Source organism: Megascapheus bottae, chromosome 11 (genome assembly GCF_031878675.1).
Source record: "Megascapheus bottae isolate mThoBot1 chromosome 11, mThoBot2.hap1, whole genome shotgun sequence".
Classification (NCBI taxonomy): Eukaryota; Metazoa; Chordata; class Mammalia; order Rodentia; family Geomyidae; genus Megascapheus; species Megascapheus bottae.
Genome location: NC_143519.1, coordinates 49089996 through 49115048, shown reverse-complemented (window position 1 = coordinate 49115048; position 25053 = coordinate 49089996). Strand labels below are relative to the sequence as shown.

At 40.4% G+C, this 25053-nt stretch overlaps 1 protein-coding gene across 3 annotated transcripts in view; it reads right to left on the bottom strand.

Moving 5' to 3' along the window:
* Positions 1 to 25053, bottom strand: part of Fry (FRY microtubule binding protein) — a 444403-nt gene that overhangs the window by 343510 nt on the left and 75840 nt on the right. For 2 of the 3 annotated variants that reach the window (XM_090342231.1, XM_090342232.1), the window contains exon 1: positions 9291 to 9495. In XM_090342231.1, the coding sequence (XP_090198357.1) occupies positions 9291 to 9495 (205 nt within the window). Of the gene's footprint in view, positions 1 to 9290; positions 9496 to 25053 lie in introns of those variants that run through there. The other variant, XM_090342230.1, reaches the window with a different exon arrangement.

Here is a 25053-nt window from a genome sequence, read left to right as displayed (position 1 = left end):
TGCCTTAACAGATCCTTCAGTCACCACTTCACAAGGTCAGGCAGTAATGATGTTGGTTTCTGTTATGTGTCTTGTGTTTACCTCTGGGCACATATTTTTTGATGCTTAAAAAACTAAAAACAATGTTTCTTTAAAGCACACCTTTCTTATCCATGAATAAAATAGTTATTCTGACACTTAATCCTGTATCAATTATTCACAAAGATGACTTAGTGTTTCCTAAGTATCCTTGTAGGAAAGAGGTTACTTGACAGTTGAGGCACACCATCAAATCTAACCACACATACCAGCTAGAGGCACGGCTTACCTAGAGAATACTTGCCTGGAAAGTGCAAGCAAGTATCTGAGTTCTAATCACAGACAGCCAAATACATACATGCATATACATCTACATGTGCAAGTAGACCTACACATATCTAATCACATAACCAACCACATACCATCCCAAGCTGCCTCTATCCATAGATTTTGAACCAGTGGGATGTTCAGACAGATAGCTAAAATCCTATTGTTCAGCACAAAAGGTTTAACTCTACTCAGGATGAAAATATTAAAAAATTAAGCCTATGATTGAAAATATGCTAAACATGTTTGTAATGCGAGGTTTTATATTCACATAACCTAAAAACGATGATCCATTTATTTTTATCCTGTGAACTACCTTTCTAAATATATTTTTTCAAGATTGTGAAAAGATGGCATTATGTTAAACAATTAAGCAAAAGATGCTATAGGTAGCACTGTTCCGTGTGTGTGTGTGTGTGTGTGTGTGTGCCAGTCCATACTAGGGTTTGAACTCAGGGCCTCACATTCTATCAAGACTGGTGCTGTACCATTTCTTCTCCAGCTGGCTTTGAACTATGATGCTCAGATCTGGACCCTGTAACTAAGACTACAGGCATAAGCCACCAGTGCAAAGACTATTGAGTATAGCCAATTCTTAGGTAGCTGAATAACTGAACGGCTGATGTCCTCCCACACAGTTCTTTTTTTTTAAAAGTGTATTAACTTATACAATGACAACTGCTCAAAATGTATCATTAAAATATACTAAATATTAAAGTATGTTTATATAAATACATATACATATATATGTAAATTTATGTATGCATATATATCTGTATATATTTTTATAGTCAATGCAAATATATATGTACAACATTATCTCAGAACAGGAAGGAAATTATGTGGGAGTACTCAAATCTAAATATATATAATCCATAGAGCAACAAATGGAAGCAAATAACTTTTAGGTTCGATCAGTCTAAGACATTTTATATCCTAAACTTGGAATTGTAGTTGTGTATCCATCTATCTAATTATTATACATATATTTTCCCCGAATATATATATATATATCTACAAGAAGTATAAAAACCTGTAATTGAGGGGTAAATCTAATATACTGGTTCTCTATACCCTCCTACGTATAAAACATTTCCTTTGCTCATATATACACATAAACCATGCATCTATCCTCTTCCCCTCTCTCTCTCTCTCTCTCTCTCTCTCTCTCTCTCTCTCTCTCTCTCTCATCTTAGTATCTTGTTTTACTTAAAAATAGCTGGGTATAATGTTCTTATAAGTTGGATTTGTTTCTTTAGGATCAAAAAAAGCTGCATTCTCTTACTCTAAAAAATAAATGTTACCATGTAAATACACAGGTTACCTCACTTTTTCTTGTATCAGTACTATTAAATAAGAAATGTCATAATATTGAATGTTTTGGTGTTCATATGGGGTTCAGACTCTGGGTCTTATGCTCTTGCTTAGCTTTTTCATACAAGTCTGGTACCACTTGAGCCACACCTCCAACTTTTGCTGTAATTGGAGATAAGAGTCTGAAGGACTTTTCTTCCTTGTGCTGGTTTCAAACTGCAATTGTCAGATCTCAGCCTCCTGAGCATCAAGAATTATAGGCATAGTATCTAATTTTAAATCAAAATGTTATATTGAATTTCCAAGTTTTTGAAGTCTAGACTCTCACTATTTCAGTATTTCAAGTGTTGACTATATTTACATGCAAGCTGCTTTTGAGAATCATGGGTGTAAAAGAGCTATTCTATTGTCTTACTACAAATTTTAGTTCAAAGAAAAACTTGAGGACTGAACTGAAGGAAAGGCTTTTATAAGACAAAATTTAGGCAAGAATACCATATGCAATAGGGTTATTAGACATAGACAATGAAATTTTCTAATATCATTCAATTTTCATAGGCTTTTTACAACAAAGACTCTTAAGTAAAAATGGTGTTTATAATCCCACTTCCCAGATACCCAAATAGGTTCTGAGAGCTAAGTGTCCACTTTAGGCTTGGTGAGATGGAGAGCCTGAACAGGTTGACAAGTTGCTGTTGGCTATGACATTCTCAGCTGCGGTCCTTTCATGAGAGGTTTGGACTGGGAGACCCTTTGGCTTTAGCTTTTGGATGTGACCTGCCGTGAACATAGCTGTTGAAGGAAATGAGTATGGGACCAGAGGAGCAGAGATGGGGCAGGTAGAGGGATCATGACCTAAGGCACATCTTCTTACAACATGTATGATTATTTCAGCAGCAGCTCCGCCACTTGCAAATCACCGTGGGTGTGTGCTGTGAGAATCTCATAGGGTGTGAGACATGACTCCTGTCATCACACGGTGTAATCATCAAACAATGGACACAGAATACAACCTAGGAAGCGCCTGTCACAGCTATGGTCACGGGGGCTCTGACCATGCTTCCCTATGGACCTTATTCACCTCACTGGCACCATCAAACCCATCACTCTGCAGGCCTCTGGGATGACAGAGTGTTAATAGAGAATAATGCACACTGTGTAACTTATGAATGAAATGTTTAGGACCATCCGTGCCATGAACTTTGGAATATTTGCATTAACACAATAACTTCTCTGAAGATGGGGCTCAGGTCTAAACATGAAACTCATCTATGTTTCATATATAACATTTATATAAACCACCTGAAGGTAAATTTATACAGTATTTTTATGGAGCCTATTTTTTTCTTTTTCTTTCTTTCTTTTTCTTTTTTTTTTTTGCCAGTTCTGGGGCTTAGACTCAGGGTCTGGGCATTGTTCTTGGACACTTTTTGCTCAAGACTAGCACTCTGCCACTTGAGTCACAGCACCACTTCCAGCTTTTTCTATGTATGTGGTACCAAGGAATTGAACCCAGGGCTTCATGGATAAAAGGTAAGCACTCTACCACTAGGCTATGCTTCTGGCCTCAAGGGAGCCTAGTTTTTGAGTGTGACCATACTAGGAGGCCAGATGTGGAATTCTCTACTAACTTGAGTCATGTGAGCTCACAATGTTTTGGAGTTTGTGGATTAGGAATGCCTAACCTTTACTGGAGGAAGCATACCTGATTCGTGTGTTCCTTGCTGTTCCTGTGTGGATGTCTCTAGACCAGAAGTCCATCCTCACCATTTCCTGGGCACAGCTGCCTGCATTAAGGCCAGAAAGCATCCAGCTGTTCTTGTTCTGACAGCTATGCTCCCACTAAAAATCTTCATGTACTGGCTGCTGGTGGCTCACGCCTGTAATCCTAGCTACTGAAAAGGATCAAGGTTCCAAGCCAGCCCAGACACAAAAAGTTCATGAGACTCTTATCTCCAATTAATCAGAAAGCTGGAGTTAGAGCTGTGAGACAAATGGTAGAGCTCCAGCTTTGGGTGAAAAAGCTCAAGGACAGTGACCAGTCCTTGAATTCAAGCCTTAATACCAGCACTCACGCATGCATACACATACACACACACACACACACACACACACACACACACACACACACACACTACAAATATAAAAACAAATAAAAACCTTCATTCAGTAAGGAAAAGAATGAAGCAGTTTTACTTAAATCCTAATTCTGTCAGGAGGCTGGGATCTGAGGTTCAAAGACATCCTTGGCAGGAAAGTCTGAGATTCTTATCTTCAATTTACCACCCAAATTCTAAGAGGCGCTGTGGCTCAAAGTGGTAGAGCACTAGACTTAAGCATAAAGAGGTTCAGGTATAGTACCAGACCCTGAATTCAAGCCCCATAATGGACAAAATCAAATAAAAGCTTAGTTTTAAACAAGTTTTGGTAGACTGCAGATTTGAAAGGAAAAAAAACTTTCATTTGGGACAGAATTTCAGAATTACCAAAAAAAAATTGAGTATTTCTATGTAATTCAAGCTGGACTGGAACTTATGATCCTCCTGCCTCAGCCTCCTGAGACCTGGGTTATAGGTAGGAACCACCATGCCTGGCTTGGAACCAAAATTTGATTATATGAACAGGAAACAATGTTAGGCAACATGTTATGATTCTGCTGTGTCCTTTCATGGTCCCCTCCTGTTGGCCAGGAGCCTCTTCATCACACTTCCTCTGAGTAAGCGACACGGAAGTACCTGGAACTGCCTGTTTCCTCCAAGCAGATGGTTTCTTGCTTTGCACAACAGAGGATTGAAAAGGCTGTAGGATATGTGAAGAACTAGCAGATTAAACACACAACTTGTTTGCTCAAAAGTGAGGAATGAACAACCTTTCACACATAGCTCTACTGTCCCTTTCTCCAGGCTTAGATGCTCTTTTGTGTGCCTGTGGGTGTGGTATGCATCAGGACCACTTCTCTCTAGATTTGTGATTCTCTTTCTTTCTTTCTTTCTTTCTTTCTTTCTTTCTTTCTTTCTTTCTTTCTTTCTTTCTTTCTTTCTCAGGTTTTGACTTGTACTGGGTCTATTTGCTCAAGGCTACTGCTCTACCATTTGAGCCACAGTTCCAATTCTAGCTTTTTTTTTTTTTAATGGAGATTACAGTTTCACAGATTTTCATGCCCAGGCTCGCTTCAAACCACATTCCTCAGATCTCAGCCTCCTGAGTAGTTAGGATTACAAGTGTACGCCACTAGTGTCCAGCTTACTTGACTTTCTCTGACTAACTCTTTTGAGTTTCTCCTGGAGTGGGGAGATGAGGGGGGAAATCAACCTCTCTGTCATGGAGACTCAAATCTTAATGCTGAATCTCTGAGATCCAGAACTGCAGAGCCTTAGCCAAGTGACTATTGATGAATCTTCTCTAAAGGAAGACAAAATGCTTCAACTTGGAAACTTGCACTCTCCCCTAGCTTCAACTTGGAAACTTGAACTTCCCCCTAGCTTTTTCCGCTCAAAGCTAGTACTCTACACATAAGCCACAGCTCCACTTCTGCTAGGTAATTGGAAGTAGGAGTCTTATGGATCTTTCTGACTTCAAACTGCAGTCCTTAGATCAAGTGTCCTGAACAGCTATAGGTGTGAGCCACCTACATCTAGCTCTGACACTTATTTTTTTTACAAAAATGAATGCATAACCCCTGAGACAAGTCATGCCTCATTTTTCCTTCCACCTGGAGTTCATGCTATTATTGAATCAATATAAAGTCTTTCCTCTGTGGTAATGATTATCTGCCTAACTAATTCTTTCTTGGAGATAGAATCAGATAGGAACTCTAAGATTAGTACTATGTACCACACATCAGGTAACTAACCACCAGATGGTGAACGGACACCTACCTTGTACAATTCTCCCTCTCTAGACTTCCATTCAAGGAAGTAAGACACAAGCTATGTTTTCAAGGAGCTTCTACATAAACCATCTACATACACATGTAACAATATAATACAGCACTGAAGCCAGGAAGGTATAGAAGAGGTCCAAGAGGTCAAACAGAGGTCACAGGGGAATTCTTGATGGAGGTCTAGAATGGGGCCTTCTAGAGAATCCAAGAAAGGGCTTCACAGGAATGTAAGTGCACATGAGTGTGTGTGTGATGTTGGGAGATAACTGGAGAATGCCATGAGCAGAGTGTCTAAAAGAAGGTGGAGAGGACAAAGGATAGATCAGGAGCACATTCCCTTCAGTGCAAATAGAGATAATCGGGTAACTATGTATTGAATGCATGCTATGCACCCAGCCCCTGTGACAGACACTTGGTATACAAAGGATAACTCCAGACTGCCATGTGCTGGATCACTGGCTGAGGGAGTGGGGGTGAAACAGACATGCAGACACAGAGTTACAATACAAAGTGGTAAGCGCTGTCAGAGCAAAAAGTCTAGGGGCCATTCAAAAGGGCCTTAATAGTACTAATCCAATCTCTTCTTGAAAGAAGAGATATGAAATTGTCATCTGAGCCCAAAGAAGGAACAGGTAGGGGCCGGGAGTTTGGCCTAGTGGTTAAAGTGCTTGCCTAGCATGAATGAAGACCCGGGTTTGATTCCTCGGTACCACATACATAGAAAAAAGCTGGAAGTGGTGCTGAGGCTCAAGTAGTAGAGCTCTAGCCTTGAGAAAATCCAAGGACAGTGCTCAGGCCCTGAGCTCAAGCCCACGACTGGCCAAAAAAAAAAAAAAAGAAGGAACAGGTAGCATGTCTCTGACATTGACTGAGTTTGTGGATCACAAGGAGAAGTGTTTCGTAAAGGACTAGGGATTTGGACTAGGGGTTTGGACTAGGGGTTTGGACTTTATCCTACCTATGGAAGTCACCTTGAAAAATCTTAAGATAGGTGGCCTGAGTGTGGCCTAGTTGTAAAGTGCTTGCCTGGCATGCATGAACGTCCTAGGTTCAATTCCTTGGTACCACACACAAAGAAAAAGCCAGAAGTGTTGCTGTGCTCAAGTAGTAGAGGACTGGTCTTGAGAAAACTCAAAGACAGTTTCCAGGCCCTGAGTTCAAGTCCTATGACTAGAAAAAAAAAACAACTTAAGACATGCCTTTTAGGTAGATAGTGATCTGCAGTATGAGCAGGCCCAGAGGAAAAAAATGATAAGAACAAAGGGGGAGCTGGCAGCTTGTGGCTCACACTGTAATCTCAGTTATCCAGAAGACTGAGTTCTGAGGATCCAGGTTCTAACCCAGCTTAGACATATAAATCCCAGAGACTCTTATTTCCAATTAGCTACCAAAATATGGAAGTAGAGGAGTGGCTAAAATAGTAGAGCTCAAGCTCCAGCAAGTACCAAACCCCAGGGACATCTCTGGGGACAAAAAGAGGCTAAAATAAAGGACCCAGTTGCAGCAGTAGGAATCCATGAAGGGCTGGGAACTCACACAACCATTTGAGGACACTGTTCAGAACTTGACTTTGTAATTTCAATACCTGTTCCCAAACTCCATTGTTTTGCCAGCTAGTTCTTCAGAAGGGTAATTTTGTAAGGCCTGACCTAGGAGGATGTTTCACAGTTCTGTGGCTACAGCTAACAGGGTTGAGTGAGCTCCCAGGAAGTGGGAGCCAGCTGTGCCTGCAGGAGCCAGGGGCCCTCCTGGAATCAGGAAGGAAGAGAAGCCTGTGTGAAAGGTGAAGGCAGGGCTGTAGTGGTGGCAGTGGAGAAAAACAGGTTGAATTATAATACACATTACACCAACAAATTAAAAAAAAACAAAGAAAGAAAAGTAGAAGGTAAAGAACAGCTCTGGGAGAAGATTCTGGAAAAATACAAGGGAACTCATTCCTGTGAAATGCTTCCTGTCATAGGCTTCAGGTCTGAGCTCCTGAACAAACCTAAATTTAATAAACTTAAATATTTCTCCTTTCAACCTTTAATACATTTACAGACTCACACTGCTTGGCTTATTCCAGGCTTGGCTCCACCCACTCTCCTTACCGTCCCTCCTTCCCCAACCCCTGCCTGTACCTGAGCCAGCATGGGTAGACACTTCTGAGAGACTCTTATCTCCAATTAATCAGCAAAAAGCTGTAACTGGAAACATGACTTAAATGGTAAATTGCCAATTATAAGTGGAAAAAATGAGCGTGTGAAGCCCTCAGTTCAACCCTAGTACTGGCATGCACGTGCATACACACACCCATGCATGTGTGCATGCACATGCACACATATGCATATAGACGCACAATACATATAGCATTTCCATAAGATACATAACTTTTAGTCTGTTATACTTTCTATCTCTAAATTACCTTCTAGACTTTTTTTCTGGTCAGTTCTAGAGTTTTGAAGTAACAGTTTCATGTCTGTTCAGCTAGTGCTCAACATTTGTGTGTGTGTGTGTGTGTGTGTGTGTGTGTGTGTGTGTGTGTGTCATGGGGCTTGAACTCTGGGCCTGGGCACTGTCCTAGAGCTCTTCAGCTCAAGGCTACCACCCTATCCTTGAGCCACTTCCCTTTTTTTTAGAGATTAATTGGATATAAGAATCTCAGGTACTTTTGTGCCCAGGCTGGCTTTGAACCTTGATTCTCAGATCTCAGCCTCCTGAATAGCTAGGATTACAGGTGTGAGCCACCTGGCTTGCTCTACCATCTGAGCAACACCTCCAGCCCTATTTTTTCTGATTATTTTGGAGATAGAGTTTAGGGAACTAGTCTACCCAGTCTAGCTTACAAATATAGCCCTCCAGATTCAGCCTCCTGAGTAGCTACGATTATAGGTATGAGCCAGCAGTGCCCAACTAGATATTTCCTAAAGTAATAAAAGAGTTACCTGTTAAGAATTTCAGTCCAATTTTTATGAAATATACTTGACTGAATTAGTTTCTCATTTTCTGTCATCACAGTGTCTGTTCTCTGCAGGTGGCTCAAATCTATCCTCCATGTGAAACGCACCAATTAATCAACCAAAACAAAAAGGTCATTTCCAGTTTGTTTTTTTCCTATGCTGAAGTCAAGTTGTCAACCTAACTCCTACTCCACGGTGCTCACTGAGCCCATGTTGGCAGATGTCTGTACATCTATAATCATCCACACAAGAGCATCAAAGACAGACATCAGAGTCCTCTTATCAAGACTGAGATCCTTGTGTCTCTGGTTCTCTAATGCATTTTACCATGCACATTGCTTAACTGAGCCCTTTACTACAAATGGTTTTAAGCTCTGATGCAAGACAGGAATTTGAAGCACGCATGGAAGTATGTTATGGTGTTAATTTCTGGTGCACACCAACATCAACTTTGTTCAGCAATTCAATAATGGTGTAATATAAAGATGATGTGCCAGAGAATGAAATGCCGCACAGAATTCTCCAGGATTGCATGAAAGGCAGTCTCACTGTCCTATAAATGCCAAAAGTCATAAAATAGCTGCCAGTTTCCAGATCAGTAAAGATGTCACAATCAATAAAGAAAAAAAAATAAAAGGAAGAGAGAGGGTTTTCAAACTGAAGAGCTGTTCCAACTTGTTTAGGACATGTTTATGTGGATACTTCAAATTCTCAAAAGGTAATGTTAACCTCTAATTTTAATAAACTGATATACAGCATTTCTATTTGTTTTAATTCTCCTAGAAGGCATACATTTGAATGATTCCTACCTGGAAAGATGGATGGTCTCTTTTTGGGACGCCTTAGGTGAAAAGGTTCCAAGTTCTTAATGTTTCTTTGAAGTCTTCCTCTAAGGTCATTTCCTAAGAGTAGTTCAGGTGGCAGGCTACTCCTTCTTGACGACTTATAATCATTTTGAGATGAAGTGAGCTTGTTTTTCGTTCTGGAATATAAATTGCTGTCATCAACAGCCATCGTAACAGATTCATTGGAGAGTAAGAACGAAAAAAAAGTCCCCAAAGTCAAACCCAGCCCGGGGCAGCTGCTATGCCACCTCCTCTGCTCCAGACTGGTGTTTCTCATGCTTTGCCTGGTACTTGTTTGGGAAGCTTAGCAAGTAGATGGGCGTGGACGTGAACAGGTATAGAATTACAAAGTAGCTCCTCCTTCAACAGCACAGGGGAGGAAGGATTCAAAAAGGAAACAGAACAAAAAGAAAAAGAAAAAGCCATTAGGGCCTGCCAATGACTGGGGAGTGTGCACAGATGTGACCCAGAGGCCCAGCTATGGTAGAGGGCAATAGAACTGGTCCCATGATTCCTACATAGAAGTGCTGTTTCTGCTGTGCAAGTGCCAGGAAATAAAACACAACTCACTAAGAACAACTCCCAAAGCACAATGACAATTTGACATTCCCCATGATTTCCCTAATACTTCAAAGACTTCAAACAGTTTTACTGAAAAGCATTTAAAAAATTATCTTTAAGTAGTTGTACAAAGGAGTTGCCACTTATAGAGCAGTTTAGGAAATGCAACCATTTCCCTTCTTTCTGTTTCAAACCACACGTAAATGCGTGACAAATGTCACTGTTTACTTGGTAAGCAGCTGACTTGTCGGCTTGTGCAGATGGCTTCTCCAAAAGTTCATGCTGCCTGGAAGGGGAGTCACAGGCCTAGAAAATAAACTTTGTCCTCAGACAGGTTGACCAGTCAACAGATAAGAAGTAAATGTTAAAGAGGCTAAGGTCTGAGGATTGGGGTTCAAAACCAGCCCAGGCATAAAAGCCCATGGGACTCTCATCCAATGAGCCACCAAAAAAGCCAGAAATAGAGCTGTGGTTCAATTGGTAGAGTACCAGCCTTGAGCAGAAAAGGCCATGTACGGGTGGGGGGGTGTGGGGGGGTAGGGAAATGGGTACCAAGACATGTGAAAGGGTATCAATGTATGTGAATTAATGCACCTTCTATCTGGCAAATATCATGTAATCCTTTTACTAATTACAATAAAAAAAAAAGAAAGAAAAGGCCATGTACTAGCTGAAGGCCCTGAGTTCAAGCCCTAGTGTTATAATGGCACACACACAAAAGTAAATGTTACTCTCCCAGGCTTCATCATGGGATTCTCCCTAGTTTCCAACTAAATTAGTCATTTGGTCTGTTGGTCTAACACAAGAACCTACTTCCTACTTGTCCTGGTGATAGACTGCTACTTTCTCCCCTCTGTTCTGGGGTTTGTATTCCTCTATCCTTTGTCCCCTTCTTTTCTGCTCTATTCATGTATCAATGCCCTGCATTCTTTTCTTTAGACAGAACTCCTAACCTCCCAGATCATGTCCAGGACTGTCCATCAGCTCTGTGTGTGTGTGTGTGTGTGTGTGTGTGTGTGTGTGTGTGTGTGTGTGTGTGTGTGTGTGTGTGTGTGTGTGTGTGTGTGTGTGTGTGTGTGTGTGTGTGTGTGTGTGTGTGTGTGTGTGTGTGTGTGTGTGTGTGTGTGTGTGTGTGTGTGTGTGTGTGTGTGTGTGTGTGTGTGTGTGTGTGTGTGTGTGTGTGTGTGTGTGTGTGTCTTTGTTGTCCTCCCCCGGGGCCATCCTGCACACCCTCATGCTGTCTGGCTATAGTGTGAGTCAGAAGATAACATGTGTTTCTTTCCCTCTCAGTGCACAAATAGTATCAAGGATTTGGGAGTCTTTCCCAAATCCCTGTTTACTTTGTTTCCTTGGATGCCACACAGGCTTTAGTATTTGTTAATATGTGAGAGTCAAGTTTCCTTACCTAAGCAAGGATATACTTCCATACCAAAAGAAGTTTGATTTATCTCTATTTTTCTTATGCCTTGAACGTAACAGATCTTCCAACAAGAGCAATGTTTTTCCTGAAGAGAAACATTTTTCACGCAAGTATATCCACACTAGAATTACTATTATATATAGTTCATGTTAGATTATTAACTTCATTTTTTACCAGTTCTGAGAATCTCCCACATGTTCCCCTCTGAAGACTTAGAACTACATTATCAAGTTAAAATGTATTCTGAGCTTTGAAAAATGAGTGGCTTATACTAAACCATTCTTTTTAAAATATGTATTTTTATTGTAACTAATAGAAGAGTTACATTATATTTGCCAGATAGAAGGTGCATTACTTCACAAATATTGCTACCCTTTCTCATGTTTTTGTCTTAAATGTCCTGGAGAGCCTGACATGGGTGGCTTGTGCCTTTAATTTTACCTGGGAAGTGAAGGTCGAAAAAAGGATTGAAGTTCAAAGCCAGTCCTGAATGTGTGTTAGATTCCATCTCTTCAAAAAACCAAACCCCTCACACACAAAAAACAGCAAAAACTTGGATTAGAAGTACAGATTAACCGAAGAGGTGCTAGATGAGTGATCACGAAAGACAAATAAGTACAAGTCCTTTTTTGTCTGACTGACAAAAAAGGAGAGGGAAGAGGATGACTATGAAGAAGAGGAAGATGATAAAGAGGAAGAGGAGGAGGAGAAAAGGAAAGAAAGAAAAAAAAAACAAGCCCAGGAGACTTGAATCTACCTTACTTTGAATGAAAACAATTTTTCCTAGTAAAGAAAAGTAAAGCATTTTACAAAGTTTGAGATAATACCTTTCTATAATTAAACATCAAAACAGTCTTTAATTCTCAAATACATAGCAAAATAAGAGTCCTACCGCAGGCAAGTATCTATGGCTCATTCCTGTAATCCTAGCTACTCAGGAGGCTAAGATCTGAGAATCCCAGTTTGAAGGCTGGGTGGGAAAGAAGTCTGTGCTCTTTTCTCCAGTGAACCCAAACAACTACATCCAAGTTCTTAGTTCAAGACCCAGTATATGTACATACACATACACATACACATACATACACACACACACACACACACACACACACACACACACACACTTCTTAGGGCAGAAAAGGCAAGGAAATACAGGCAAATGACTGATTCTTAGTTCGAGGTATCATTACGGGAGTAACTAAGAGCATATATACAATGAATGAAAGGTGTTAGCATCCACAGGGGATGGCAGGAACATCTATGGACTGCACGCATATAATTTGCTTTTGTCTTTAAGAAGCTGCCTAGATACCCAGAGCTAAGTGCATGTGCATCTGAACGCACTGTAATAATAGCTGTCATTTATAGCAGGTAAGAACGATAGGTCAGGTCCCATGCTGAGCCTTTGGCACATACTCTCTCTCTCCCTCTCCCTTTCCCTTCCCTCTCCCTCTCCCCCTCCCTCCCTCCCTCTCCCCCTCCCTCCCTCCCTCTCCCCCTCCCTCCCTCCCCCTCCCTCCCTCCCTCTCTCTCTCTCTCTCTCTCTCTCTCTCTCTGCTCTCTGTGTCCTCTCTGCCTGCCTGTCTCTCTCTCTCTCTCTCTCCCTCCCTCCCCCCTCTCTCTCCCCCCCTCTCTCCCTCCCTCCCTCCCCCCTCTCTCTCCCCCCTCTCTCCCTCCCTCCCTCTTGTCAGTCCTGTGGCTTGAACTCAGGAACTGGACATTGTCCTTCAGCTTTCTCAAGATTAACACTCTACCACTTGAGCCACAGCACCAGTTCCGGCCTTTTCTATGTATGTGGTACTGAGGAACTGAACCCAAGGTATTCATGCATGCTAGACAAGCACTCTACCACCAGGCCACACTCCAGGCCCTTGGCACACATTATCTTGTTGAGCCCATCAATTCACCTTTTCACTTATGAGCACACTGAGATGTAGTCTTCCATCCAGACTGTACATGACTGTAAAACTATCCAAAAAAGAAATGCACACATTCCATGACTTATGAAATGATAAAACCTCTAGGTAACACCTTAATAACAGTAAAATTAGATTTTTAAAAAAACTCCACTCAAGTACCATCAGCTCATGTAGGGTGAGTATCATATCTAAAAGGAATTGACACTCTCTAGTTTTATAGGATAATCCTTGATTTTAAGAAGATTTTATTATTGTTTTTAATGGGGTTTGATTCCAGGCTCTTGTACTTGCTTAGGTTAGTGCTCTGACATTTGAGCTTCACCTCCATCCCTGTTTTTGTTTGTTTGTTTTCTGGTTAGTTTGGAGATGAAGCCTTGTGAAATTGACTACCTGGGCTGGCCTTGAACCATGACCCTCCAGAACTCAAAGTTTTTTTTCAAGATTCTTTTTTAAACACTGACATGGGCTGGGTGTAGCTCACATTTATAATCTTACCTACTCAAGAGACTGAGATCTGAGGTTAACTGTTCAAAGCCAGCTCAGGCAAATAAATTCAAGAGATTTTTTTTAAAAAAAATCTCCAAGTAACCACTGAGAAGCCAGAAATAAAGTTGTGATAGAGTACCAGCCTTCACTGAAAAAGCTAAGGGACAGGCTGGCTGGTGGCTCTCCCATGTCATCCTAGCTATTTTGGAAGCTGAGATCTAAGGATCATAGTTCAAAGCCAGCCGAGTAGAAAAGTCTGTGAAACTCTGGAGGTTCTTATCTCCAACTAGAAAACTAGAAATGGCACTATGGCTCTAAATGGTAAAACCTTAGCCTTGAGCAAAAGAGCTCAAGGACCGTGCCTAGGCCTTGTGTTCAAGCCAATGACTAACCAAAAAAAAAAAAAAAAGTTAAGGGATAGTGCCTAGGCCTTGAGTTTAAGCCCCAGTACCTACATTGAAAAAAATCAAAAAACAAACAAACAAAAAAATACCAAACTTTTTTTTTTGGTTGAACTGGGGGCATGGCCTAGTAGACTGCTTAACTAGCATGCACTCAATTCCTCTGTAGTACATGCACAGAAAAGGCCAGAAGTGGTGCTGTGGCTCAAGTGGTAGAGCACTAGCCTTGAGAAAGCCCAAGGATACTGCCCAGGCTCTGAGTTCAAGCCTCAAGACTGGCAAAAAATAATTGGCGGTAACATGAAAGTGAGCCACACAGAACTTAGTTTGGTTTTGGCCTCACTATAAGGCTTAAATCTATCATCTCTCTTTATAGTTAACAGCCCAAAGTCAAATTTCACTGCTTTCTCCTCAGGAAACCAGAAAAAAAATCATGATATTAGACTCTAGACTAATAAGAGTAATCAAATCCTATGATTAAGTAATAATAAATGATTGGATTTTCTTTTATAGTAACAATTACAAAGGTAACCATGCGCCTATAAATCCAATGGACTGTTCTCTCAAATTATCTTAATTTCTACACTTCAAGAAGTTGTACATTTTATATTTGAAATGATACCATCTCATGGGTGCTTAAATGGTTTACACACAAACACTTCTTCAGTTTGTAGCCATGAGTTCTTTGTGCATTTTGGTAGCTTTTCAATAGCATTTCTGAATTATTATTATTACTATTATTTATTTATTTGTGTTATCAAGGAATCAAACCCAGGGCCTCACACATACTAGGCAAACTCTACCACTAAGCTATATTCCCAGTCCTATTATTATTATTATTATTATTACCTGTACTAAGGCTTGAATTCAGGGCCTGGGCACTGTCCCTAAGCTATTTTTTGCTCAAGACTAGCACTCAACCACTTGAACCACAGCTCTACTTTTGGCATTTTGGGAGGGGTTCTTAATTGGAGCTATAAAATTCTCACTGACTTTCTTCTGCCTCAGCTGGCTTCAAACCATAATCCTCACATCTTAGCATCCGGAGTAGCCAGGAGTACAGACATAAGCCATAAGCACCTGGATGTTTTTGCTGCTGCTGTTGTTTGTTGGTTAGAAAGCTGCCATTGTATTGAAATTGCTCTAAATTCCCAACTATAACATTCTTCCTCTTTATTGTCTTTCTGCAAATGATCTGCCATGAAGGTTTTAGCATTCTACCACTAGGCTACACTTCTGGCCCAAGATTTTAGGCAATTACAATTCACCAAACTAGCTTCCGAATCTCTGCCTGACCCATCTGTACATGTTTGTTATTTTTAAATTTTACTATTTATAAAAGAGAAGGACTATTATCCAAAAAGATGGGCTACCAGGGAGAGAAAATAGTACAAATGTCAGGATGATGCATATCATATTACCACATCAAGCAACAACACTGATTTCTCTCTCCCAAAGGCCAGCAACCACCTGAGCTTGTCAGGACGATGTGGCTGGGTGGACTAAGACTGCCCTCAATTTTAGGCAGTTCTTGAAAATATAATGATGATGTGTACTTACCTCATGGGCTCTAGTCATAACACCAACGACTGTTCAATGCCTGGTCAAGTTCCCTGCTCTTATTAGCATGGTAACCTCTTGTGAATTACTTTTCCCTTTGTTTCAGTTCCTTTCTGTTCAAACTCTTGTGTGTGGTGGCCTCTCCCTTCCTCTCTTGGATTAAGTACTTGCTATATGTCTAATGCCATGCAAATTTCATGGTCTCTACTATTAAAAAATAATAAGCCACATGCTGGTAGCTCACCCCTGTAAATCAGGAGGCTGAGATCTGAGGATTGCAGTTCAAAGACAGCCTGGGGAAGAAAATTTGTGAGACTCTTATCTCCAATTAACCAGCAAAAAGTTAGAAGTGGAGATGTGGCCCAAGTGGTAGAGCACTAGCCTGGAGTGAAAAGGCCAAGTACTGGCACAGAGAAAAAAAAAAAAAGGCAAGAAGGAAACTGATCTGTAGTAAGCAAGTTACTGCAATACAAAGTAACTACTCTGTGCAGAGGTGACACCAAAAAAAAAAAAAAAAAAAAAAGGAAGTTGGCCAACTCTTTCTCAAGGAATGAGGCATGGACAGAGAATGGTTCTCAGAGGAATAGCTGCCATCACAGGCACATGAGAGAACCCTGTGAAGTGTGATACAATAGTGTCTGCCGATAGTACTCTAACCCATCCTATGCTCATCTCCCACATCTGCACATTCAACCAGCTGTGGATTGAAAAGATTCTCTTTAATTGCATCAGTACTAAACATGTACAGACTGTTGTCTGCAAACAATATGTAACAAGTGTTTGCATAGCATTTACTTCGTAGTAAACATAACAATCAAGCTAGAGACTATTTGCAAATACTCTCTATTTGCAACAGTATCAAACTATCACAGGGAGACTATTTGCAAATGATAAACTTATAGGGGGCTTGAGTGATCTGATACCTGTGGGGGCTCTGGAGTCCCTCTCCTGAAGGATGACCATAGTTGCAATCTTATATCCACAACAGGGCCTTCCATCATGTGAAATACCCACTTCAGGACAAACAAATTGGAACAATTCCAGAGAAGGACAGGACATGGAGGGAGTGGCAGGGGAGGGGTGTTGGAAGAAAAACCATTAGTGATTTTCACTATATGTATTTTTCAAACACTAGCTTAAATTATATATCTGGAAAATAACTTCTTTTTAAAAGCCTGTATTAAAAACCTGGCTCCAACTTCATTTATTTATATATTTTCCAGTCTTGGGACTTGAACTCAGGGCCTGAGCAATGCCCTTGAGCTTTTTCAAGGCAAGCACTCTATCATTTGAGCTGCAGTACCACTTGTCATTTTTTGTATATGTGGTATTAAGGAATCGAACCCAGGGCTTCCTGCATGATGGCAAACATTCTACCACTAGGCCACACTTCCTGGCTCCAACTTCTTAAACTAAGTTGGCAATTTGTAATGAAATATAAGAAAGACATTTAAAAACAGTCTAGCTTTAGACATTAACCTTTCTCCAGAACCGTCTTTATTTATCCCAGAAACTGTTAGATACAAGGGTTTGCTGGAGCAGACTCAGCAGGCGTTTATAATGGCATGCAGACTGTAGATTTTTGTAAAAAGCTTCAGAACCAGTTTAGACTGGCTAACAATCCAACTTCATTTGCACTTACTCAATTTTGCAAGTCTCAGCAAAATACTAGTAACTGGCCTTTTCTCAAACTAAAGTTTAAGCGCACATTTTGGGAGGGGAAGAGTTCTATGGAGCTCTTTGTTAAGAGGACACAATACAAAGGTTTCTATCAGTTACTACCTTTGATGCACAGAGAAGGGGGAGCTTAACAGTTTAAGTCTTATTCTTCTGTTTAAGAAATTGAACTGAAATTTGCATTCATAAAACAATTGGAGATTTTGAATTGATTGATTTTTACCAGTACTAAGGCTGGAACCCATGGTCAGGGTGCTGTCCCTTAGCTTTTTTGTTCAAGGATGGTTCTCCACTACAGCTCTACTTCCAATTTACTGGTGCTTAAGACTGATAGAACAGGTAAGACTGTCAAGGAATTTCCTGTTCCAGCTTGTTTTAAGCCTGGATCCTCAGATCTCAGTCTCAAAAAGTAGCTGGGATTACAGGTGTGTCACCAGTGCCTGACTTAAAATGTCTTACCAGACAAAAATTTTCTGTGCTGGAGAAAGGTGGTTTCCCCAAACCAGTTTGGTAAGTGAGAATTTCAGAGGAGCTGCTTAGAGCATTCCTGGCTCCCTCATCATCTGCCAGCCATTTCCACCTGCATTTTCAACTTCTATCTCTGCACTGATGACAGTTTAGGCTGGGCCTGTTCCCAAGCATCTGCAATGTCCTAGGCCTCTATTTTCTAGTACCTATCTCTCCATTTCCTGGTGGAAATTCATTGGGTTCCTAACTGGTGCTCCCAGACCTATAGCTCCTGAGTTTCTGGATGACTGACTTTATTGACAGGGTTTCACCATTGACTTAGTGACCTAAGCCAGAAAGCTTGGAATTATGCTGACTAAAGCAGGCTGGATTTACTTCTCAAACATATGTTGGTTTGTGTCCCTCACCCTGCTGTTACAGCCCAGTGGGAGCTTTCATTATCTCTTTCCTGAACTATTGCCTGAGATTCCCAACAGGTCTGGCCACTTCTAAGTTCAGCTTCTTTTGCATTCCACCTTTCACATGGCATCTTGACCCAGCCTGCCTCAGCATAGGACTCCTGGTTAGTCTGCCTCCTGCTTTAAAATGGCGATAAGGAAAGGACAGCATATTCTAGATGTGCTAAGCAGCCTGGGTAATCCTTAAGGACATACACACTATGCACAGTATACATCCTTTTATTTGGTACCAGTTCTGGGGCTTGAACTCAGGGTGTGGGTACTGTCCCTGAGCCTTTTTACTAGCTTCTACCACTTGAATTACAGCTCCCCTTCCGACTTTTTGGAAATTCATTGGAGGTAAGAGTGAGTCTCATGGGCTTTCCTGTCCAGGCTGGTTTCAAACTGTGTACTCACATCATTTCAGCCTCCCAGGTAGTAAGGATGACAGGCATGAGCCACCAGTGCCCAGCATCTCTTAAAGGAACACATTGACTTTTACCTTTTACTGCAGTCTATTCCCTCCTGAGGATCCTGGTTTGAAGCTAGCCTGAGCAGAAAAGTCCTCCATGCTCCATCTCCAAACTAGATAGCAAATAATACTAGACTGATACATGTCTCAAGTGGTAGAACATTAACTATGAGTATAAATTCAAGTACTAGTCTAGCACATGTGCGCACGCACATGCCTATGTATATACACACACGTATCTAAATCTATAAATGTGCTTAAGTGGTACAGTGCTTTCCTAGCAAGCACAATGCCTTGAATTCGTACCCCTTACCATCAAAAATGGCTTAGTCGCGGTAAAGAGTGGTCTCTTTGTTTATCCAGATCCAAAATTTGTAACTAATCAAGTAGGTTTTGCAAAGCTGAAGAATAAAAGATAAAGCTACGAAGTCAATTGTGTTTCTAAATAAGCAATGAAAAACTGAAAATTAAATGATACCATAAATATAAAATATTCTGGATAAATCTCACCAAGGAAGTAACAGACATGAAAACCAAACTAAAATTACTAAGAGGAATTAAATAAAATAATAAAAGTAAAAAGAGAAATGAAATAAAACATAAGCAGAGACATTACAACATGTTCATATCATAAGACTCAGTATTATTATTTGAACCCAGGGCCTCAAGTAAACTCAGCTTGCTTGTTCAGCTGGGACTCTACCAGTTAATATATCCTTTTGATCCACCTTTTTGCTGCTTATTTTAGAGATGTAGTCTTGAGTACTTTTCTGCTCAGGCAGGTTCTGAACTACAATTCTCTGTACCTTAGCCTCCTGAATACCTAGGATCACAGGCATGAAACACTGGTACCCAATTAGCCAAAACAACTTTGTGAAAGAAAAATATGATAGGGCTGGGAGCTCGGCCTAATGGTAGAGTGCTTGCCTGTACCCAGAACCGTGTTCAATTCCATGATACTACATACATAGAAAAATCCAGAAGTGGTGCTGTGCTCAAGTAGTAGTGCTCTAGCCTTGAGAAAGACCAACGACAGTGCTCAGGCCCAGAGTTCAAGCCCCAGGATAGGCAAAATAAAAAAAGAAAAAAGAAAAATATGATAAAGCTAACATTGCCAATTTCAACCTTTGCCATAAACATAAAGATAATTTGGTGCTGGTATAACAATAAAAGAGAGATTCCAGAAAACAGATCAATAAATGAGTGAATAATTTATAAGATGCAGGACAGTTTAGTAGAGAAAAGGTAGTCTTGACAACAAATTGAGAATAATTGGATATGTATGCCAAAAATAAAAAATAAAAAGAGAAAGAAGTGGTGAAAGAAGAGATGGGGGATATGGTTTGATCTATTGATCTGTTCCTCACATGCCAAGGAAAAACTAATTCAAAATGATCAACAGGTACTGGTGTCTCACACCTGTAATCCTAGCTCCTCAAGTGGCTGAGATTTGAGGATGTGATTTAAAGATAGCCTGGGCAGGAAAGTCTGAGATTCTTCTCCAATTAGCCACCAGACCAATTAGCCACCAGAAAGGCTAAAAGTAAAGCTCCAGCTCAAGTAGTAGAACAAAACAGTTTAAGGATAACATTCAAGTATCCAGGGCTTGAGTTCAAACCCCAGTTTCAACACGAAAAACAATCCACAGACCTAAACATAGACTCTATAAATGTTCTAGAAAATATACACAAATAAGCAACGTTAATAAATTGGACTTAATGAAAATTAAAATCTTTATTCTTCCCATAGGATTGGGAAGAGACTGAAACGATTTCAGAGAAAATATTTCTAAGCCATTTTTTTGTAAAGAGCATGTATCTAGCATGGGTGAGAAAATCTCAGTACTCAAATTAGCAATAAATGGTGCAATTACAAAATAAGAAGACCATATGACCAAGCACTGCAGCACAACAGAAGGCAAAGAAGTCCATGCAAATGTATTCAGCATCATTAATCACTAAAGGAGGGCAACTCCATAACACTGACAATTAGAATGGCTACAATGAAGAGACTGACTGCATCAGGCATAGAGAGAATCTAGAATTCACATACAGTGTTGGCAGGAATGGGATATAGTAAAACTACTCGGGGATAAAGTCTGAGAGACTGGAAAATCTAAACATATGTCTAGCCGTTCATCTGTGAGGTACTTATGAGAAATGAAGACCTGTGTCCATACAACGACTTGTAAATGACATGAATAGGAAGGAGGTAAATGATATTACTTAGGCAAACACTGGCAGCAAAACATCTATCAACAAGTGGGTGAGGAACCCTGGGTCATCTGGTGAAGGAAATATTATTTACCAGCAAAAGAACTGTAACAGCACAGTAGAAACTCAGAATAATCATGAGCCATACCAAAAAGCATTCGTAGTGAGTGATTTCATTTATACACAGATCTAGAAAATGTGCTCCACAAATGTCAACAAATAGGCTAGGGGAAAGCAACTGGATAAGGTCTTTTATTAAATCTTTGAATATCTTTTCCTTTTCTTTCTTTCCAATGCCAGTAACAGGGCTTGAACTCAGGGCCTAAGTTGCTGTCCTTTATCTTTCCTTCAATGTTGGCGGTCTGCGACTTGAGTTACAATCCTATTCCTGGATTTTTGGTGGCTAATTAAATATAAAAGTCTTGCTATTACAGGGCTATAATTCTCAAAACAGCTTGGTACTGGCACAAGAACAGGCCTGAAGACCAATGGAATAGAACTGAGGACCCAGATATTAAACCACAGACCTATGGCCACCTAATCTTTGACAAGGGAACCAAAAAAATAGAATGGAAGAAAGACAGCCTCTTCAACAAGTTGTGCTGGCAGAACTGGTTAAGCACCTGCAGAAAAGTAAAGTTGGATCCTTCTTTGTCACCCTGCACTAGAATTAACTCCAAATGGATCAAAGACCTGGAGGTATAAGCCAACACTCTGAAAACTTTACAAGAAGGAATAGGAGATACACTAGGTCTCCTTGGCACAGGTCGAAACTTTCTTAATAAGGACCAAGAATCACAACAAATCAGAGAAAGCCTGGATAAGTGGGACTGCATTAAACTGCAGAGCTTTTGTATGGCAAAGGACATAGCTAGTAAATTAATTAGGAAGCCTACAGAGTGGGGAAAGATCTTCACCAACCAAATAACGGACAAAGGCCTTATATCTAAAATATATCAACAGCTCAAAAAATTGAATCACTCCAAAACTAATCTCCAAAGTAACAACCATCCCATTAAAAAATGGGCCAAAGACTTAAAGAGAGTCTTCTCTGAAGAAGAAACAAAAATGGCCTATAGACACATGAAGCAATGCTTAACATCTCTGGTCATAAAAGAAATGCAAATCAAAACAACTCTTAAGATTCCACCTCACTCCAGTTAGAATGGCCAGGATCAGGAAAACGAATAATAACAGATGCTGGAGGGGATGTGGACAGGAGGGATCACTACTATACTGTTAGTGGGAGTGTAAACTCGTTCAACCACTATGGAAAGCAGTATGGCAGTTCCTCAAAAGGCTAAACATAGAGCTCCCCTATGACCCAGCAATCCCACTACTTGGCATTTACCCAACCATCCAAAATCTAGGGCATACTAAATCCACTAGCACAACAATGTTCACTGCAGCATTATTCACCATAGCAAAGATATGGAACCAACACAGATGTCCCTCAGTTGATGAGTGGATCAACAAGTTGTGGTATTTGTACACAATGGAATTCTATGCTGCTGTCAGAAAGAATGACATTGCCCCATTTGTTAGGAAATGGAAAGACTTAGAAAAAATCCTATTAAGTGAAGTAAGCCAGACTGAAAGGAACTTAGGCTCAATGCTTTCCCTCATTTGTCATAATCAGTAGAAACCTTGGGCTCTACTAGCAGAGATCTGCAATAGAGCAAAATCTTGATACATAAGGCCATATAGTATGAAGCTAATTGAAAGGACCTCCAGGATATTGAAACAAAAGCCATATAATGAATAATTGTTGTCCTTAATGTACTATGTTATCTCTCATCTCCTTTGCTGTCCCTTGGGTATCTCATATTGTTACAGTATCTCACTTTGTTATCTGATACATTGAATTTATTTGTATTTGGTTATTTGAAATTTGATAGGGAAGGGGGGAAAACCAAGATGGGGGTGGGGGGGATGGGGAGGTGGGGGGAGGGTAATGGGTACCAAGACATGTGAAAGGGTATCAATGTATGTGAATTAATGCACCTTCTATCTGGCAAATATCATGTAACCCTTTTATTAATTACAATAAAAAATATATTTAAAAAAATTTAAAAAAAAGTCCTTACTGAAAAAAAAAAAAGATAAAAGTCTCATAGATTTTTTTGCCCACGATGGCTTTGAACCCTGATCCCTAGATTTCAGCTTCCTGTGTTGTTAGGATTACAGGAATGAGTCACCAGCACCTAGCTCTTTAGGTTTTATTGCTTACTATTATTGTATATTGTAAAAGTTTATACAGGTCTGAAGCATTCTTTGACACTTTAGTTAACATATCTAATGGTACAGTGAGTTGTGCCAAATGGGCTCTCAATGAAGAAATACCACACCAAAGGAATGACTCAATAGGAGAAAGGAAGATTAATTTTGTTTTAGATTTTTTTTTTGCCAGTCCTGGGCTTGAGCTCTGGGCTGAGCACTGTCCTTGGACTTCCTCAAGGCCAGAGCTCTACCACTTGAGCCACAGCACAACTTCTGGCTTTTTTTCCCCTATGTGTGTGGTACCAAGGAATCAAATCTGGGTCTTTGTACATGCGAGGCAAGCACACTACCAGTAGGCCAAAACTCCCGGCCCCAGGAAGAATAATTTTGAAAAGGCATTTGACAGAGTTTTTTCACCAGTTATCCAGATAAGCTGTGAAATCTTGTAGTGCCAGTAACTTTAGGACCAGGATAAAGTCTGTTTCTAGACTACTTAACATCCTTGCTGGTATGAAGGAATGCAGCAGTGGAGAGTCCTTCCACACTTTCTGGTGCTTCTGTTCTTTCAATGATCTTATTCGAGCCCTCTACTTTGTTGGTGTTGATTTGTTTTGCACTGGTACTGGGGCATAAACACAAAGCCTCTTGCTTGGCTCTTTTGCTCAAAACTGAAGTTCTACCACTTGAGCCACTGTTCCTTTCCTGGCTTTTTGCTGTTAATTGGAGATCAGAGTCACCCAAATTTCAGTGACTGGGCTGGTTTCCAAATGTGAGCTTCAGATTTCAGCCTCCATAGTAGCTAGGAGTACAAGCAGAGGTCACTGGCCCTTCTCTTTGGATTGCCACAGGAATACATGCCCTAGTTGCCAACTGTAGAGTGAGATCACATTCATGTTGACAAATGTTTGAAATGTCCTGAACGGTTTATACATCAGTTCACTCTATTCCATGCAATGCCAGGGGAGGTCAGTCAATGGATGACCTTAATACCCCTTGTTCAGAGGTGGAGCAAACTCCTAAGTAGGGGAGTATTACATCTAATAACTAATTATAACCAAGCCTTTTCTTCCTTTAATAACCAAATCGATTATGGAGATTCTGCCCCTGTTGTTTTTTGTCTTCCTTTTTCTGTTTCCATACTCCCTCCCCCCACACACTGACCAGTTCCTCTGTCTCCACACTCATTTACTATGACCAGAAAAAGTTGCAGAAGAAAATGAGGACTTTCCAAAGGTGTCCTTCCAGAAGGCAGAATTCCTTGCTACACTCAAATGCTGGGGGGAAAAAAATACCATTTTCTAATCTCCACCCAGGAATTAAATTCCAGCTCAGATTCCATGCACACAAGTAGGTATTATGCAGGATGCTGGAGTGTGACTTGTTTGTCGTTACTAGGCCTGAACAAGCCTCCAGAAACATCAAAATGGGAACTCTCTTCATTTCAACTTCAATTCTCCCACTGCCATTATTTCAGATAGATCTACCTATCTATTTACTTCCTTTTTCAGCCCCTTTCATTTTCTAGGTAGAAAGGTGGCTTACTTGAGTGCCATAATTAAGAATGTAGGAAAATCTCAAATATCAAGAAACAAATTCAGTATTAGTTACCTCAAGTATATATTTATACTCTTAATATCTGATGAGTAGTAAAGACAACATCTTGAATAATGTTTGAAACAGATTTGCTTTTGGTTTCTTTGTATCAAATTCATACTTCCTTTTAGCTCTTTTAAAATATACTTCTACCACCAGGCCCTTGGTGGCTCATGCTGCAATCCTAGCTACTCAGGAACGGAGATCTGAGGATCACCATTTGAAGCCAGCCGGGGAAGAAAAAGGTCCCCATAAAAGCTCTTACCTTCAATAAAGCACTCAAAACCAGAAGTGGTGTGGTTA